A 16,862-nucleotide genomic window follows, 5' to 3' on the forward strand; every position below is an offset into this window, starting at 1 on the left:
CGGGCCCGTCTCTCTCCCGAGCCCGGTTCTCTCCCGGGCCCGTCCCTCCCGGGCCCGTCCCTTTCCCAGGCCCGTCTCTCTCCCGAGCCCGGTTCTCTCCCGGGCCCGTCCCTCCCGGGCCCGTCCCTTTCCCAGGCCCGTCTCTCTCCCGGGCCCGTCTCTCTCCCGGGCCCGTCTCTCTCCCGGGCCCGGTTCTCTCGGGCCCGTCTCTCTCCCGGGCCCGGTTCTCTCGGGCCCGTCTCTCTCCCGGGCCCGTCTCTCTCCCGGGCCCGTCCCTCTCCCGGGCCCGTCTCTCTCCCGGGCCTGTCTCTCTCCCGGGCCCGTCTCTCTCCCGGGCTCGTCTCTCTCCCGGGCCCGTCTCTCTCCCGGGCCCGTCTCTCTCCCGGGCCCGGTTCTCTCGGGCCCGTCTCTCTCCCGGGCCCGGTTCTCTCGGGCCCGTCTCTCTCCCGGGCCCGTCTCTCTCCCGGGCCCGTCCCTCTCCCGGGCCCGTCTCTCTCCCGGGCCCGTCTCTCTCCCGGGCCCGTCTCTCTCCCGGGCTCGTCTCTCTCCCGGGCCCGTCCCTCTCCCGGGCCCGTCTCTCCCGGGCCCGTCTCTCTCCCGGGCCCGGTTCTCTCGGGCTCGTCTCTCTCCCGGGCCCGTCTCTCTCCCGGGCCCGTCCCTCTCCCGGGCCCGTCTCTCTCCCGGGCCCGGGCCCGTCTCTCTCCCGGGCCCGTCTCTCCCGGGCCCGTCCCTCCCGGGCCCGTCTCTCTCCCGGGCCCGTCTCTCTCCCGGGCCCGGTTCTCTCGGGCCCGTCCCTCCCGGGCCCGGCTGTGGCGCAGCCGAAAGCGCTGCCCGCCGCAGAAGCCCCGCCCCAAAAGCCGCGGGCCCAGCTCGCCCCGCCCCATTAAGCCCCGCCCACCCATGGGCCCGGCCCCTCCGCGCATGCCCGCAGGACTCGCGCCGAGGGGAAGCCCCGCCTAGCGCGCGTGTCCGTCCCCCTGAGCCCCGCCCCACAGAGCACGCCGGGAGCGGCGGGCGCGCAGCGATGGCGGGCGCGGGGCCGGGCGGGGGGCGGGATGGGGCCGTGAAGGCCGCGCTGGCCGTGGCCGCCGCGCTGGCGCTCGCCTTGGCCTGGCTGCTGCTGCGGGGCGCGCTGCTGGGCGCGGCGGCGCTGGGCGCGGCGGGCGCCTGGTGCGCCATGCGGCCCGGCCCGCCCGCGCCGCGCCCGCCCGGCAAAGCCGCCACCAATGGGGGCCCGGCCGCGAGGGCCGCGCCGCGTCGCCCCCAGCCCGGGTAGGCCAGGGGAAGATGGGGGTAGAGCGGACGGGGAAGCCCCCGACGGCGTCGGAGGCGCTGACCGTGCTCTGTCCCCACAGGGTCCCGCGCTGCCGGCCGCAGGCCCCGCGCCGCCGGTACCCGCTGCCGGAGGCCCGGCCGGCCGTGCCGCTCTGTTTGCCCGCCGCCCGCTGGGAGGGTGGCTCCCCCCGCAGCGCACCCTGGGCCCGCCGTGCCGGGCCGTTCCGCAGCCCCGTCACTGTGAGAATCGCCCCGCCGGCCGTCGGCATCGCCCGCTCCCCGGCGTGAGTACGGGGTGACCGGTTATCAGCCGCGGTGGGGACTAGAACGCACCGTGGGGAGCGCCCAGCCGGCTGTGCCCGAGAGCAGCAGCCCATACCGAGCGCTGCTGTGCCTGAGGGGATGGTGCTGTCCAAACCTCCGGGAAGGGCTGCAGGGGAGAGCTGTGTCCTCCCTTCTGTGGGGGGACCACACCAAGGACTCCGGCCTGCCTCACACCTTACCCTGCTCTGTTCCACAGCCTAGAACAGCTGGTCTCGCCTCTGGCCTTCCCAGCCACTAGCAGCCCTGACCCGTGTGCAAAGGAGACTGTGCTGAATGCCATCAGGGAGAGCAGGAAGAGGGCTGTGGAGGAGGAGGAGGAGGACCAGACTTTTGGGAATGATCAGGAGAACAAAAGAAGGTAAAAAGGGAGCAGTTCAAGTTGCAGCCAGTGTGTTGGAAAGGTCACAAATGGGATTCTTACTCATGAGGTGACAAATGGGATGTGCATTAGAGTGTGCCAGGCCTCATGAGACCTGAAGTCAAGGCTGGAAAAGTACTGTGAGAAGTGAACTGCAGAGAGGAAGCACACCTGATCCATCACCCAGCCCTTGGTGCTGCGTCTAAAAGTCCTCCTTTGCAGTTGCAGGAATGTGGTTTAGGTATAGGTCCAGTGTCTTCCCCTGCCTGTCTTGATATGTTTTGGGAAGCCTGGGTGGGAAGTGGCTTTTCTCCTCACAGGGGTTTGAAGACTGAGAAAGCATGGTGGGAAATGTTGGTACTGCTGTGGGCTCTGTCCTTCCATCAGCCCCAGGCTCCCAGGAGAGATGGGATTACCAGGTGGAAGCATTGCATTTGAAGAGCTCCAAGCACTTCCCTTGTGAGCTGATCTAGCAGAGGGAGGTGAAACAGGAGGGTAAATGAGACGCTGTCTATTGCTTTTGTTACTCAAGGTCAGCAACTTCCATCTCTGAGTTCAGAGGAGGGAGGGTGCTGTGTTTTTGCCAATGTCCATAGAAAGGACAAAGAGTAAATCCTGAGAGCCATTGTCTGCCAGAGCCTTTCAAACCACCCAGCTACAGCACTGCCTTGCTATCCCACCCTTCTGCTTTTCCTGGAATCAGAGGATGATTTGGGTTGGAAGGGACCTTAAAGCTCACCCGTTGCCACCCTGTGTAATGGGCAGGGGCACCCTCTGCTAGACCAGGTTGCTTCAAGCCCTGTCCAACCTAGCCTTGAACACTCCCAGGGATGAGGCAGCCACACTTTCTCTGGACAGCCTGTGCCAGGGCCTCACCACTCTCAGAGGGAAGAATTTATTCTGTATATCCAACCTAAATTACCCTGCTTTCAATTTGAAGCTTTTCCCCCTTGTCCTATGACTGCACTTCTTGATGCAGTCCTTCTCCAGTTTCCTTGAGATCCTTTCCCCTTCAGATCCTGAAAGGCTGCTGAGATCTCCACACCACCTTCTCTGCTTCAGGCTGAACAGCCCCTGATGTCTCAGCCTGTTTCCATAGGGAAGGTGCTCTAGTCCCCTTGCCAAATTTGTAGCTCTTTTCTGGATTCGCTTCAACAGTGACCTTATCCTTCCTAGTTGTGTCCATGGAGGCTCTTCCATCTGGGCTGGGATAGGGAGCTGAGACACTGCTTGGGCAGTGCCTGGAGGTGGCCCAGGGAACAGAGCAGGATAAAGCAGGGCACACCGACCTCATTCCCATCTCTGCATGCTTGGCTCATTGGATCTGAGCCCCACAAGAGCCAATCAGGACAACAACAGAATGGGTGCACAGACAAGATCAGCTCAGAGTATTTTTCTTTAAACTGTTTTTGTAATATGCCAATACACAGCTCTGCCACAAAAGCCAGTTTTGGAGGCATTAATGTCTGTCAAGCACGAGGAATGCCTGTAGATAGAAAATTTCCTTGGTGGACAGAACGGAGATGTATCACCTGGAGAGAGTGGGACCACCTGTGCTTTGGGATCAACTTGCCCTGGCCAAATGACCAAGTGACAGGGCTGTTCTACACCTTCAGTTCCACTTTACAGGAGGGTGTCTTTTGTGATTTTGGCACTTCAGATCATCATGAAATCATAGTGGGAAGGGGATTTCAGTTTTTGACTTGAAATGTCCTAGGCACTGGTTAAGAAGAGGTCAGAGGTGGGAGTTTCAGAGCTCAGGTCTGTCCAGAAAGACTGAGCAGCTCATTTCTGGAAGTATTTTGGCTTAGAGTAATGGATTTAAGCAATTTTTTTTTTTTTCTTACACAAAACTACTGTGCCAAGCAGGCTGCTGGAGGAGCTCCTGGTGTTTAGGGTGAGAGTCAGCAAGGACAGGCCCACAGGGAGAGAAAATCTGCAGCAGGGTGTAGGTAGGAGAAAGCTCTCTCCTGAGTATTGGGTGCCAGGAAAAAAGCAAATCTCTCTCTGGGTACTCAGCCTGTCTTTCCCCAGGCTGGAGAGGTTTCAACACTGTCACAGACTTTCACACTCTCTTCCCACAGGCGCCACGACAGCAGTGGAAGTGGGCAGTCAGCATTTGAGCCACTGATAGCCAATGGTGCCCCTGCTTCTCTCATACCCAAGTAAGTGCCCAACAGCCAAAAGGAACTGCTAGAATGGGAGGGAGCAAATGTCTGGGATCTGGAAAGGGGGGCTTGGGTTTTGCTTGCAGAGCCTGACTTTGAGGCAGAGCAAGAGAAACTGTGGTTGTGCCTTCAGTCTGTCACCCTGTGACAGCAAGGCTGTGCTGCTGCTGAGGGTTGTTTCTAAGCAGGATTTCCTTCCTCCATCTGCCCCGCATGAAAAGGTCTGGTGGGCAGGAGAGGTGAGGAGCTCATCAAGCTTTTATCCCCCTCCAGGCCAGGCTCTCTGAAGAGGGGCCTCATCTCACACTGCCCAGATGACTGCTCCAACAAGAGGTCTCGCACCTCCTCCATGAGCTCCCTCAACAACACCTATGCTGGTGGGATCCCCAGCTCCATCCGCAATGCCATTGCCAGCTCCTACAGCTCCAGCCGGGGCCTCACACGGGTAGGAACACTGTATCTTGACATTCTTTTGGGATCCCAGCTCTGGGCTCATGAGGAGACACTGGTGTGGCAGGGTGTCTGGACCCAGTGTGGCTCAACCTGGCAGTGTCACCATCCTGGGGAACAGGTGACCTGTGGCCCATGGGCCAAGCAGCAATTACTTGGTTTTTGGAGGAGTCCCAGGCTGAGCTCTACTGCTGCTTTTACACCAAACCAAGAACGAGACTCTTTTCCCCTCTCTCCTGCTACTTGGCCAGCCTGCTAGACTGCATAGATCCAGTGAAGGGGAAAAAAAAAAAAAAAAGGTTTTGCTGTGCTGACATCTTTTCAGCGGGACTCAGCAGTGTGGGAGCCATGTGTTCACACTCTGACCCAGGTCCCACCTGCTGACTATGATGGAGCTTTGTGTGGGGAAAGGTTTGCTCCAGGTGGTGGGAGGGATGGGTTTGCTGGGGCTGCAGAGAGTCTCACCCTTGCATTGGAATCCATCTGCTTTGAGCTCCTGGCATGGTGCTGGCTCCTGCCAGAACAGCCCCACACATGAGGGTGTCCAAAGCAGTAGGGTGGCCTCTACCTGTGCCACACAAAGGCAAGGGCCCAGCAGTGTGCTCCCTCCCTGTGCTCAGCCAGGGCAGTAAAAGCCCTGGAGGCTATTATTCTTTATGTGGATTCAGCTTAGGGTGGCCAAATTTTGTGCTCCCTCAAATATGGAGGGGAGTTTAAGTGGTGGTGAAGCAGGAGAAGCTCTGAGCTCATTGGGCTCAACAACCCTTGGCAAATGGGGCTTATTGAGGGTGAGCAGGGGGCCTGTGCTCTCTGCCAGACCCATGCGAAGTTACTGCTGGTATTTCTCTGCATTCCAGCTGTGGAAGAGAAGAGGTGTGAGTGTGTCCCCTCCGTCCAGCCCAGCGTCCTCCCGCCCCCAGACACCAGAGTGGCCTCTCAAGAAAGCCAGGTAATCAGCTGACAGCCAGCCAGCAAGAGAGCAGTCTTTCCCAGCCATCTTAGCATGCAAGTCCCACTTTCCACTGTAGCTGGGACAGTCCAGGCCCCTCTCCTACACGTAGTGATGTAGAGACCCACTTATGTCAATTGGCCTGCCTGTCATCTTGTCGTGCTGTGGTGTGTCTAAGCTGTGTCACCTCTGGCCCACTCTCAAGCCAGGTCAGAGATTTCAGGGCACAGTTGCCACAGTGGTGGTGGTGCCTGGTGGCATTGGTATGGCCTGGATTGCCAGATCATTAGGAAGAGACAGGCCCTGCTTTTTGCTATGCCAAAGTCAAATCCCAGGATCTGTATTTTAGTGCCTGCCTTGGAGCACAGCCTGTGTTCTCCTCTTTCCCAAGTCAGAGGAGCCTGAGCTTATGTAAGAACTAAAACTGACACAAGCACCTGGATGGGTCCAACCTGTGAGGGGCAGTGACTGCCATCTGAGACCCCCCCCAGCTACCCTCCTGAGGCTGACTCATCTTGTGGAGGGTGCCCAGGCTCAGCCAGGCTGAGTCTGGAGCAGGAAGCAATTACTCTGCCTGGAGCTGGGCAAAGCTTTTGTCTTGAGATCTATTTGCAGGAGGCAAATAAACACCAGGGATACTCGTGCAAGTGTTCAGCCTGTTCAGTCTCATCCTGCTCCCTGCGGACAGGGCTGGGCCCAGGGTCGACCATAACTGTCCCTCCTGCTTACACAGGGAAGAGGAGTCACATCGTTCCAACACTTCCACCCCAGTGAAATCAGACAAGGAGCTGCAGACAGAGAAAGGTAGGTGTGCCCTGCCACTGCACCCACATCACCAGTGCAAGCAAGAGAGTGGGACAGGAAGCAGCTGAGATCTGCAGTGGGATTGGCTTGAGGGGTCACCTGGAAACTTGCCATGTGCTGGTCCCAAGGCACTTCTGCTGGCCTCAGTGACTGCCCTAGTGGGATTTCCAAGTGATAAGGGTGTTCTGACAGTGTTGGGGTGCTTGGGAGTTGGCTTGCAAGGGGGAGCTCCAGCTCCCAACCCAGCTTGGGTCAGGTGTCAGCCTTGATCCACAACCTGCAGTGGTATGAGTAGCCCTCTTACCAAATTCCAGTCTGAGCTTAGCCCAATTCTTCCTCAGCTAAAACGGAGAGGAAATCCTCTGTATTTCTGTAGATGGGCCCCATGATACAGTGCCAACTGTGGCATGTGGTTTGCATAAGGCAGTGTGTTGGCACAATCCATGGAGCTAGGAAGGGGCCACTGCCCCACCAGCCTCATGTCATGGACCTACTGGATGTGAAGCTGCTCTTCAGGGTATCACAACCTTGTCCTCAGTTTCAAACCATGCCCCTGGCCCTGCCCTCTGAGTGGGGCCACCCAGAGCGGGGTCAGAAGGTACAGACCCATTACTACAACCAAACACTTCTCTGCCCAGAGCTCAGCCTGACTTGTCTCCTTCTATAGTTGTGGAGTCACCAGTGTGGAAGAAGCAGAATTCCCTGAGCCCACCATCTGCTTCGGGAAGCAGTGGGAAGCGCAAGCGGAAGATCCCGTTGCTGTCGTCATTCCGTGGGGACCAGCTGGTGCTGGTACGTCACTGTCTCACAGCCCCTTTGGTCTCGCTCTGGCAATAGAATGTGCTCACTGCAATTTCTGCAGGGCTGGGGGCACACTGACCTGCCTGCCCTCAGGAAGGAGGCCCCGTCCTTGATCGAGTGGGAAGTGACGCTCTCTCCAGCCCCAGTGTCTGGTGGGCTGTGCGTGGTTGTGCTGCCTGCTGCCGGACCAGGTAATGGCCTGGGGAAGGCCTGCCATGCCCTGAGTGCCACGCCGGGGGCCCACCAGAGTTGGGGACTGGAGTAGCTGCGGCAGGACCACCTGCTTCACAGGGCTCACCACAGACAGTCGCCAGTACACCTTCAGAGAGGCTCTGCCCGCTTCCCTGGGAAGGAGCTAAGCTGCTGCTGCTCTCTCTTGGCAGCCCCCGCCACCTCAGCTTGGCTACTCCATCACCTCAGAGGACCTGGACGCAGAGAAGAAAGCAGTGCTGCAGTGGTTCAACAGTGTCTTGGAGGATAAGGCTGGTAAGGATGGGCTGGAAATGTGGAGGGGTAGGAACAAGCTCATATCTGGAGGTGCTCTTGATGCCTTCCAGCTGAAGAGATCTCATGCCTTGTGGTGCCGGGTGAGGTTGCCCAGGTCTATAGGGTGTAGGTACAGTTCCCCTGCTTGCTGGGAAGCTCTGCTAAGGGTTTGTTCCTCACAGCCAGTTGTGGGTCCTGATACCTTGCTGTTTCCCTGTAGATGCAGTCTCCAGCACCACTGCAGAGATGATGCCTGTGTCCAAGCCGCCAGTGTTTGTTGTGACCTCCCCTGGGCCTCTGCCTGCCTCCGCAGCTCCTGCCCATGCCAGCTCCTCACTTCTGGACAGTTTAAAGAAGATGCAGAGCAGCCAGGCTGTATCCACAACACCAGGTGAGGAGGAAGAGGAGAGTTGGCACAGTGGAATGCCAGCAGAGTCAGGCAGGTGCAGCAGGAACTCCTCGTTGCCTCTGCAGAGGCAGCTGACTAAACTTTCTTTTCAACTGTTCTGCTGGCAGCAGAGCTAGCATGCAGGGCTTGAGGTGATGCTGAGCCCCTGGTCCTGCTCGAGGCTATGGTAACCATGGAGGGCTGGGTGTGATGGGAGCTCTGGGAGCCTTTGCAGCCTTGCGTGGGTACCTGGCAGAAGGGTGAGCTTCTGAAGGTGTCCCCTTGTCCGTAAATAAGCTCTTTCCGCTTTCCAGACTCCAGTGGAACTGCGGCAGCATCCCAGCCTCCTCCGTCAGGTGCACAGCCACCTGCTCCTGTTGTGTCATTGGAGTCCAGCTCTCTGCCTGCCATCTCTGCTGACACCAAGCCTGTGTCTCTATTGAGCACACCTGCCCCCAGCGCTCCCCCTGCGCTGGTGGTGCAAGCCCCCAGCAGCCTGGCGTCTCCTGTGTTCACTGAGCTGGGCCAGACCCCCAGTAAGCCTCCCTCCTTCCCAAAGCCAAGCATTCTGTTTGGGATGCTGAACACCCCGCCAGCCAGCCAGCCAGCAGTGACTGCTGTGCCCACCACGGCCACTGCAATGCCTACCACGGCCTCTGCTACGCCCACTGCACCCACTGCTGTGCCCATCCCGCCCACTGCCACACCCACCACAACCCCCATCTTCAAGCCCATCTTTGGTGCTGTGCCAAAGAGCGAGAACGCAGCAGTTTGCACGGCTGTCACTTCCACCACAGCCACCGTGCCTGTAAGCTCAGGCCCTGCCTCAGCATCCTCCACATCCTCTGTATTCAAGCCCATCTTTGGCAGTATCACTGCAGCTTCGTCTCCAGCCAAAGTCTCTCCTTTCACCTTCAAACCTGCGGCACAGCCAACCTCAGAACCAACAACTGCCTCCACATCTGCTCTGGCAGGAATCACAGGTCTTCCCAGCGTCATCTTCACCACTGCAGCTACAGCTGCTACCACCCAGAGTTCCTCCACAGATGCCACCATTAAACCTGTCTTCAGCTTTGGACCGAACCCGCCTGCTTCCACTCGCCCTGCCGCCAGTGTGACTGTCACTGCTGCCACCTCCACCAGCACAACACAGCCCTTCCTGTTTGGGGGCCTCTCCAGCTCTGCTCCCAGCACAGAAACCAGCTTTGCCACCTCAGGGCTTGTGTTCCAGTTTGGGAAGCCGCCTCCAGCCACAGCCACTGCCACCACCAGTGTCCCAGGAGGCCCTCCCTTTGGCCAGGTACCTTCAAACTCAACCACCGTGGGCTTTAGCATATTTGGGAGCACTACACTGACCACCTCTGCCCCAGCCACCACAGCTCAAGCGCCGCTGACATTCGGCTCCTCCGTTTCAGCTTTTGGCAGCTTTTCAGCCAGTGCAAAGCCACCGCCACCGTACCCCAGCACTGGGAGCCAGCTCACCTTCAGCACTGGGGCTGCTGAGAGCCAGGTGCCCACCAGCAAGCCTGCTTCTGGCTCCATCAGCTTCACCCCCTCATTCAGTTTCGGAGCCCCCCCAGCACAGTCGGTAGCTCAGTCAGCATTTGGCAGTGGTGCCCAGCCAGCCTTTGGCACAACCAGTGCCCAGGGCTCTTTTGGCGCCAGCAGCACCCAGGCAGCATTTGGGACCACCACTTCAGTGTTCTCTTTTGGAACAGCCACCTCCACCACATCCAGCTTTGGTGGCACTACCCAGACCACAAGCAGCAACACCAGTGCCACTGTCTTTGGTACTACCCCATCTCCATTCACTTTTGGGGCCAGCACCCAGCCAGGCCCTTCCACCAGCGCCTTTGGGATGGGTACACCGGGCCTCAGCAGCGGGTCCCCAGCTGTGGCCTTCAGCTTTGGGGCTGGGCAGAGCGGGGCAGCCCCGGCAGCAGCACCCTTTGGCTCATCTCTGCCACAGAGTGCACTGGGAGCGCAGGGCCAGAGCACGCCCTTTGCCTTCACCATGAGCAGCACTCCCAACAGCAAGCCTGCATTTGGAGGTGAGTCATTATGGAATCGTGGAGTGGGTCATGTTGGAAGGGACCTTAAAGATAACACTGGTCCACCCACCACTCTGCCATGGGCAGAAACGCCTTCCACTAGACCAAGTTGCTCAGGGGCCTGTCCAGCATGGCCTTGAACATTTTCATGATGGGATGGGAGCAGACAGGCCATCTTGAGGTTCTAGAGTTGGGCAGTAGTATTCCTGATGGACCCTCTGAAGGCACCAGCTTCCCAGCTGTGCCCATCCAAGTGTCCTACAGGGGCTGAGGTTGTCTTGAGTCCTTAAGAACCGACTGGCACACCTTAGCAAGCTGGAATGCTGCCAGCCAGCAACTGCCATCACTTTGTGCTTGCTCTCAGGGTTTCCCTAAGACTTCAGATCCCCGCTGGATATTGCCAGTTCCCGTGGAACTGAAACCCACACAGTGAGCAACTCCTTGATCTAGAATGGCCAAGGTCTTTTCTCCTCCTTGGCAAATCCTTCTGTGTGGCCCTGCTGTTCAGGGAGCCTTGGGATTACCTGGAGAGTGTAACTTTTTGCATTCAAAAGGCTTTCCAGGAGCAGGGGCTGGCTCTGGGGCATGGATTGTGGTGCTTCAGCCCCCCAGAGAGCATCCTGTGCCTCCTTTGAGTGCCACCGGCTCCCAAAGGCTCTTTCTCCTTTGCCAACCCTGGCTCACAGTGATGTCTTGCTTTCCAGGATCTCCAGTGCCCACCTTTGGGCAGGGCACACCTGTCCCCGGAGCCGTGGGCAGTGGAAGCAACACCCTTTCCTTCAGGACACCTAGCACTCCTGCCTCAAGCTTTGGAGGAGTCGGCACGTCCTTTGGTAAGGAGGGACTTGGTGCTCCAGCCTTGGGGAGCTCATGGGTCAGGGTTTGCCCTTAGGCTGGGCACAGTGGTAGGGCCAGGTTCTCTGGGAGACGGCTCAGGGAGTACGTGCTGGGCTCAAAGGGATGCTAAGCCTTCTGTTCCTCCCAGGGTGAGGATGGCACTGATCCCAAAGCCAGCAATCTGAGCAACCTTTCTGCTTCCAGGTTCATCCACTCCCACCTTCTCCATCGGGGCAGGATCCAAGACGGGCACTCGCCAACGGCTGCAGGCACGGAGGCAGCACACCCGCAAAAAGTAACCCTCGTGCTGCTGGGCTCTACTGGCTCTCGTGTGGGGGGCTGTGGACTGGAGCTGTCCCAATACTGGGACCAGGCCCAGTCCCTGACACCCACTGGAGACCATGCTGGATAAACCAAACTCTTGTTACTTGAACAGTTCCAGAGCAAAGGCTGGACAAATTTCTGTACATATCCACAATGTTCTTTCCCTCAGTTTATTTTGCCTTGTTTAATAATATGTGCATTTCTCCCCATTTGCTTCTTCTAGCTGTTTCCGTGCTCCTCCCCAGCCCTCAGCCAGCCCCATGTCCTGCTCAGAGCTTGGCCAGTGACATGCTGTGGTTCCGAGCTGCTGTTAGACAGTCTTCACCAGGTCCCGAAATCTTTCCCATAGTTCATCCCATGGCCTGGTGAACACGGTCCCATGCCTACAGCCAGGGTTGGTTCCAACCTGGCTCTGTTTTGGTGCCGCAGGTGACTGGCATGGGTGTGGCTGGGTGCCACCCCTGGGACCTAATGTCCTGCTACCTCCAGCTGAGGACATCCCAGGACCTGGGCTGGAGGCATGGGGTGAGGATGGGGGTCCCCCCACCCCTCTCCCATCTCTGCTGCTCCATGGGGCTGTGGGCTGCCCCCACCCTGCTCCCCGGTTCTGCTTTATCCATGCTCCTCTTCCCACACTCACTGAATCGAATTTGGAGGAAGAGCTAAACCGTGTGTGTGGCGGCATGTTGGTTATGCCGGATTTGCTGTTTGGAGTTTCTTTTTCAGGGGCACCAGTCCTTGGGGGGAGATGTGCCCCAGCTAATTGGGTGTTGACAGTAGCATCACTGCGTGGCTGCTCATGCTGGGGAGTTGTCCCTTCCATGTCATGACTAAAAGGCAGCTAGGACAGGGGATTCCAACCGTGGCAGTCTCTCCACTCCCTTCCCTTCTCTCCTAGTACCTCTTCAGCACTTCAGCGGGCTCTGGAATTGCTCACAGAAGGAGTCCAGAGCAGATGCATTCTCCCCTCCATCCCAAATCCAAGTTGTTTTTCATTTTTCAGCTCATCTCCATCCCAGTGGGTTTTACTAGCTCCTAGGAACTGTGGTGCTGCCTCCCCTGTCCCCATCCAGCCAAGAGTGGGATTTCTCCCTTCCCTGCATTGGAACTTCTGGGGGAAGAGACTGCCAGAGCTGGGGGTCACCAAAGAGCCGTCCCTTGCCCTGGTGAGGGATGGGCACTCCATTCCCAGAAATGTTTTGCTGCCAGGTTTTTACTCTCCGAGCCGTGTGAGTGTGTGTGTTTGCTGAGGTCTAAATTAAAAAAAAAAAAAAAAAAAGGAAAAAAAATCACAAATATTTAAACATTTTTTAACAAAATAAAAATTTATTTTTATATTTAAGCTAAATTGCCTTTAAGTTCCTTCAAGCTTGGTTCAGTGAAGTTGCCTACCCCATACCCCTTAGTGTTTAGCTATTCCTGCCCTGGCTGTGCCTGCAGGAATGCACTGTGCTGGGAAAGGCAGCTGCATCCTGCAGGCTCTACCATGCTCCCCCCCTGCATTGTTCATCATCCCCTTCCTTTTAAATGTGACATATGTGAATGTGACTAAACCTTTTTTTGTTTGTTTTTTAAAGTTTTTTAATTATTTCTCTGAGGGTGAGGAGCAGGAGCTCTCATGTTATGGTGCTGAGTGCCAGGGTCAAGGCATCTCTTCCAGCAGAAAGGGCAGGTGATGGGCTCTGTGGGACACAGCCCTGAAGTAAGGGGACACAGAGGACCTGCAGGTGCTGGTGGGAATGTTCTGGATACAGTGGGCCAAGAGCAGCCAGGCTGAGAAAATGTGTCCTTGGGGTTGGAGGAAGCAGAGGGCAAGGGGCCAATACCTGCCAAGACTGACCCTGGGTGTCCTTCCCTCTGCCCCAGTTAGGATTCTTGGCCTGGCTAGCACCTGCTCCCCATCCTTGAGGTGCCAGGGTTTGGCCAGGCCAGCTCTGAGAAGATGGGGATGAGCTGGGACAAGGTCGAGGGCACCTTGTCTCTGGGTCCTGCCCCCAAATAGCTTCTACACGTAGTCCCACACACCCATGAGGAGTTAGGCTGTCCCTTCCCTGCCGCACAGGCCCTGCTGGGAGAGCCCCTTGTGCTTGGGGGGAGGCTGGGTTTTAACTGACTGAAGACTTGGATCATTCCTGGTGTGGCTGATGAGGATTTTAGTGTGAATGTGCAATTTTTGTTTCCTTGCTTCTTATGTCTCTGGTTTAAAATAAAATGACTGTGTTCACTTGGCTGTGCCCATGTGTGTTTCCTGGGGCTGGGATTCCCAGAGCAGGGTGGTGCTAGTGGAGTTCAGGTGCAGCACCCTCTGGCTCATATGTCCATGCTCCCCCAGTCCAAAGAGAGGGACAGGATTATTATTATTATTTCACCTTTTTCCCCCCACTTTGCCTCTACTATGAGCAGTGGCAAATTCAGGGCAGGACTACACAAACACACTGGAAAAAACAGTGAAGGGAGAGAGAAAAATTTAATCTGCTTCATCCCTACAGTGATTTTTTTTCGGGAGGGAACATGATAAACCACCCTTAACCCAGCTGGAGGACCCCGGCCCTGCAAGGTGCAGAGTGAGGATTGCCTTGGGGGCAAACTTGGAGCAGGGGATTGGCTGCAAGGGGCAGCCCTGGCTAAGCAGTTGCCCTTTCCTGGCACCAGGGTGGTCCCAGTGTTTGGTGTTACAGAATTCTCACTATAACTGCAGCTAGCACATGTGTTCAGGGCAGTATGTGTCCCCAGCTGTGCAGGGGGTTGTCCAGACAATGTTGTTTCACTCTTTCACCTGCTGCTTTTTCTTTTTCCTCTTCTTGGGAGCTGCCCCTGGCTCTGTTCCCTCTCCTGGCTGTGGGTTCTCCTTGGCTGCTGCAGGCAAGGAGCTGTGGACAGGAGCAAACAGCCTGAGCCACACTCCCTGACATCCTCCCCGGGGTGCCCAGAGTGCTGACCTTGGCCATGGGGCTCCCCAGAAGCAGCTGAAGTCCCCCCCAGCCCCCTCTCACCCGGGGGCAGCAGCCCCTTCCCCGCTCCGCTCCAGCACAGCCACGAAGAAGCCGTGGGTGAGGGTCTCTGTGGGGGAGGCACGGAGGCAGCTCTCTGCTCCAGGGAAGGCCGCGAGCCCTCGGCAGGGCCAGGATGGGAAGGCAGTCACCAGCCTGCAGCACGGAAAAGGTGTCAGCCCAAACCCTGCCCTACAGCCCCCCAGATCCCCTGAACCAGACTCACCTGAAGGCCGAGCCCCACTCCTGCAGCACAGCCTGCACCACCTCCTCGTTCTCTTCCCGGTGCAGGGAGCAGGTGGAGTAGACCAGGCGCTGCAGAGCTGGAAAGCTCAGGGCATGGCTGAGGGCACGGCGCTGGAAGCCAGCCAGCGCCCGCAAGCGTTCAGCACTCGGGGCCACCTCCTCCCCAGGCCCGCGGGTCACCATCCCTGCAGGACAGGAGCTGTCACTCGGGGTCTGCACACCCACTGCCCAGTTCCAGGCGAGCAGCTGCAGCCCCACGTGTTACCTGAGCCGCTGCAGGATGGGTCGAGAAGGATGTGGGTTACTCTGCTGTATTTGGGGTCTCTGGGGTCCACAGTCAGGAAGTCCTGCTGGACCAGCTGGCAGCCAGTGACCCCTGCCCGTGTCAGCAGCGTGTTCGTGGTGGCCACGCGCTTGGGGTCCACATCAAAGGCAAAGATCTGTCTGAAGGCAGAGCCAAGTGCCCAAGACAGGCCGTGAACAGACCGCCTGGCCGACAGGAACACTCAAATACTGGGCAGGCAGACCTTGAGAGCTGCCTCCCCTCTGGCAGGGTAATGGAACAGACATGCTTCACGTCCCCTCAGGTACTTACAGTGGCCCAGAAGTGACTGTCTGACCTGAGTTGGTGACAGGTTGTAGCTCCTCCTGCCACCTTCTTGTAGGCTGGGGGGGGGACCAGGGCCACCTCCCCCCTTCCCTCCACCTCTGCACACAACCCTGCCCTCACCCCTTGTTCTTCAGGATGGCAGCCAGGTGGCTTGTCTTGTTTCCAGGGGCAGCACAGGCATCAATGACATGGGAGCCAGCAACAGGGCCAAGGAGGAAGGCAGGGAGGCAGCTGGCCTGCAAGAGAGCAAAGACCATCAGAAGGGTGGGCAGAAACATCTGACCCCTCCTCAGGCACGGCTGATGCTGTGGGGTCACAAGGACCACCATGCCACAGGGCCAAGGCCACCACCACGCTCCACCAAAAGCCTTGCCCAACCCACAGCCCCCTGCTGCTCCCAACTCTCACAGGTATTTATTTTACAGCCCAGGATTTCATCCTGAACCTTCAAACAATGGAAGCAAAGCCCCAGGGGAGTCCCACAGTTTCTGCTTTGACTTAAATGCTGCAGCAAGCTGAGCCATTGTGGAAGGAGCTCATCTTTCATCCCTGTCAGTAGTTTCCCTGCCCCCGCAACTTTCTGCTCCCCAGTCCCCTCACCTTGTCCTGCAGAATTATGTGTCCTGAAGTATACAGCAGGTTGTCATGGAGGTCTGTCTGCGAAGGGAAAACCAGCAGCTCCGGAAGATGCAGATCCAACAAGAATTTTTTTCCAGAAAGGGCCTTTAACTCCTCCACACTGTCCATGAAACACAGGGAACATGAATACAAAAATCCCAGTGCACACAGCAGAGCCCAGGCTGAGAAATCCCTTCATCCCACAGCTCCTCTCCAGCTCCAGGCAGCATCTAAGAGAGGGGAGTAACAGAGACCCCAACCCAGCCACTCTGAGCAACACGTTCAGCAACCCTTCAACCCACCAGACCTCGTCCCACTTGCTGACATTCTGGGAAAGGTGGGATAGCAGACAGAAATACTCACCTGTTTGCCTTGCCCAGATAGGCATATCCCTGACACTTGAAGAAGTCGATCACATCGTCCACACAAGTCTTCAGGGTGTTGACCCGAACATAGCGTGGGACCTGGGAGGCTGCAGGGGCCGGACAGGTCAGACACAGATCCCACTGCCCCCAAGGTGCCCACCCAGCCCGAGCCCCCTCACCTGCGGCGCTCACTGCCTGCTCCGAGGCCAGCAGGTCCTCGTTGCGGCTCACCTTGTGCCGCACCTTCATGCGGGCCAGCTCGGCCTCCAGCCGTGCCCGGTGCCGCCGGGCCAGGGCCTTCCAGCGGCCGCCGCACTTCAGACCCTTGCCGAAGAGCAGGTCGTACACCAGGACCTGCGGGAGGGGACGAGGTGAGCCCGGCCCCGCCGCCCCAGCCCACCGCGGCTCCGGGATTCCGCGGACGCCCGCACCTTCGCCAGCTGCGGCGCCAGCTTCTTCTCGGCCCGCAGCAGCGCGGCTCCATCCAGCAGCTTCTCCAGCACCGCGGCGTAGCGAAGGGTCTCGGACACCAGCGCGTACAGCTGCCGGACGTGCTGCGGAGCAACCAGCGGTCAGCGTTACCCCCCGGCCTCCCGGGGCCGATTTCCCCCCGCCGCTCCCCGGCCTCCCGGGTGCGATTTCCCCGCTCCGCCCCGAACCCCCGTTCCCTGCGGGCGCACCGGGAAGCCGCTGTTGTACACCAGGCTCTTGAGGCCGCCCTCGCCGCGCTCCAGCCGCAGCAGCACCGCGGCCGCCGCGCTGTACAGCGCCATGTGAGCCCGCGCCGCTTCCGCCGGGGCCGCCGGGGCGCCAGGGGG

At 58.4% G+C, this 16,862-nt stretch overlaps 2 protein-coding genes across 3 annotated transcripts; one reads left to right on the forward strand and one right to left on the reverse strand.

Moving 5' to 3' along the window:
- The first annotated feature begins 973 nt into the window (after positions 1-973).
- Positions 974-13,439, forward strand: LOC140680315 (nuclear envelope pore membrane protein POM 121-like). The gene is made up of 13 exons (XM_072916829.1): positions 974-1,272; positions 1,356-1,559; positions 1,796-1,957; positions 4,042-4,122; positions 4,399-4,570; positions 5,433-5,524; positions 6,258-6,328; positions 6,996-7,120; positions 7,513-7,615; positions 7,836-8,006; positions 8,318-10,054; positions 10,759-10,887; positions 11,096-13,439. Exons 1-13 carry the CDS (start codon positions 1,025-1,027, stop codon positions 11,188-11,190), a joined length of 3,390 nt encoding a protein of 1,129 aa, XP_072772930.1. The 5' UTR covers positions 974-1,024; the 3' UTR covers positions 11,191-13,439.
- A 224-nt stretch (positions 13,440-13,663) lies between these two features.
- NSUN5 (NOP2/Sun RNA methyltransferase 5) lies at positions 13,664-16,857 on the reverse strand. 2 transcript variants are annotated; one of them, XM_072916837.1, is made up of 10 exons: positions 16,725-16,857; positions 16,476-16,598; positions 16,224-16,398; positions 16,043-16,151; positions 15,662-15,800; positions 15,182-15,297; positions 14,717-14,895; positions 14,432-14,636; positions 14,209-14,361; positions 13,664-14,085 (listed from the first exon to the last, which is right to left on the reverse strand). In XM_072916837.1, the coding sequence occupies exons 1-10, from the start codon at positions 16,815-16,817 to the stop codon at positions 13,980-13,982; spliced, it is 1,398 nt and encodes a 465-aa protein (XP_072772938.1). In that variant the 5' UTR covers positions 16,818-16,857; the 3' UTR covers positions 13,664-13,979. The 2 variants fall into 2 exon arrangements, with proteins under 2 accessions (XP_072772938.1, XP_072772937.1); XM_072916836.1 differs by having other exon boundaries at positions 16,043-16,398.
- Positions 16,858-16,862: the final 5 nt, after the last annotated feature.

Source organism: Taeniopygia guttata, chromosome 19 (assembly GCF_048771995.1).
Source record: "Taeniopygia guttata chromosome 19, bTaeGut7.mat, whole genome shotgun sequence".
Lineage (NCBI taxonomy): Eukaryota > Metazoa > Chordata > Aves > Passeriformes > Estrildidae > Taeniopygia > Taeniopygia guttata.

Excerpts from the sequence above, each read along its gene's own strand:
- LOC140680315 (XM_072916829.1), top strand. The coding sequence starts at position 1,025 with ATGGCGGGCGCGGGGCCGGGCGGGGGGCGGGATGGGGCCGTGAAGGCC. Across the intron at positions 5,525-6,257 it reads TGGCCTCTCAAGAAAGCCAG|GGAAGAGGAGTCACATCGTT; the intron begins GTAATCAGCTGA and ends CTGCTTACACAG. Across the intron at positions 8,007-8,317 it reads GGCTGTATCCACAACACCAG|ACTCCAGTGGAACTGCGGCA; the intron begins GTGAGGAGGAAG and ends TCCGCTTTCCAG.
- NSUN5 (XM_072916836.1), bottom strand. The coding sequence starts at position 16,817 with ATGGCGCTGTACAGCGCGGCGGCCGCGGTGCTGCTGCGGCTGGAGCGC. Across the intron at positions 15,298-15,661 it reads ACATAATTCTGCAGGACAAG|GCCAGCTGCCTCCCTGCCTT; the intron begins GTGAGGGGACTG and ends GCTCTCTTGCAG. Across the intron at positions 14,896-15,181 it reads GCCATCCTGAAGAACAAGGG|ACAGATCTTTGCCTTTGATG; the intron begins GTGAGGGCAGGG and ends CTCTGCCTTCAG.